Raw genomic sequence first — 485 nt, forward strand, 5'->3', positions numbered from 1 at the left:
GGCCGCGGCCAGCGTGAGCCACACGGCACGCAGCGGATTCAGCGCCGAGAGTTCGGCCCCCGCCCAGGGAGCCATGGCCGGCGCGCCCGGCGTCCGCGCTCCCCGGGCCTTCGCCACCCGTTGGCGGAGGAACGGCCACTCGAGCGCGGCACGCCAGGCTCAGCCGGGCGGGACGTGGGTGACGCAGCGCAGGGCTGGGTCGCGCTCGGCCCCGCCCAGGACACGCCTCCCGGGAGGAGGCACCGCCCAGCCGCGCGGAATTCTTGGTCTGGGTCTTGCTGGAGCTTGGTGGTCGCTCTATCACTAGTCTGAGTCTGGGTTCCTATATGGAACCCCAGAAATATGACTCAACAGTATGATTCAAAGCAGCGGAACGAGCAAGACCATGTCTGCAAGTCTTCACTGCAGCACTGTTTTCATTGGAAAAGTGGAAACAATCCAGAATGTTCCACGTTAAGGTATCTAGCTAAATTATGGTACAATAA

The 485-nt window shown here is 62.5% G+C and overlaps 1 protein-coding gene across 1 annotated transcript in view; it reads right to left on the reverse strand.

The window, feature by feature from the left end:
• SRD5A3 (steroid 5 alpha-reductase 3) overlaps positions 1–75 on the reverse strand; it is a 15611-nt gene extending 15536 nt beyond the window's left edge. The window contains exon 1 of the mRNA XM_007450266.1: positions 2–75. Within this exon, the coding sequence (XP_007450328.1) occupies positions 2–75 (74 nt within the window). The remainder of the gene's footprint in view (position 1) is intronic.
• Positions 76–485: the final 410 nt, after the last annotated feature.

Source organism: Lipotes vexillifer, unplaced genomic scaffold (assembly GCF_000442215.2).
Source record: "Lipotes vexillifer unplaced genomic scaffold, Lipotes_vexillifer_v1.1 scaffold1288, whole genome shotgun sequence".
Lineage (NCBI taxonomy): Eukaryota > Metazoa > Chordata > Mammalia > Artiodactyla > Lipotidae > Lipotes > Lipotes vexillifer.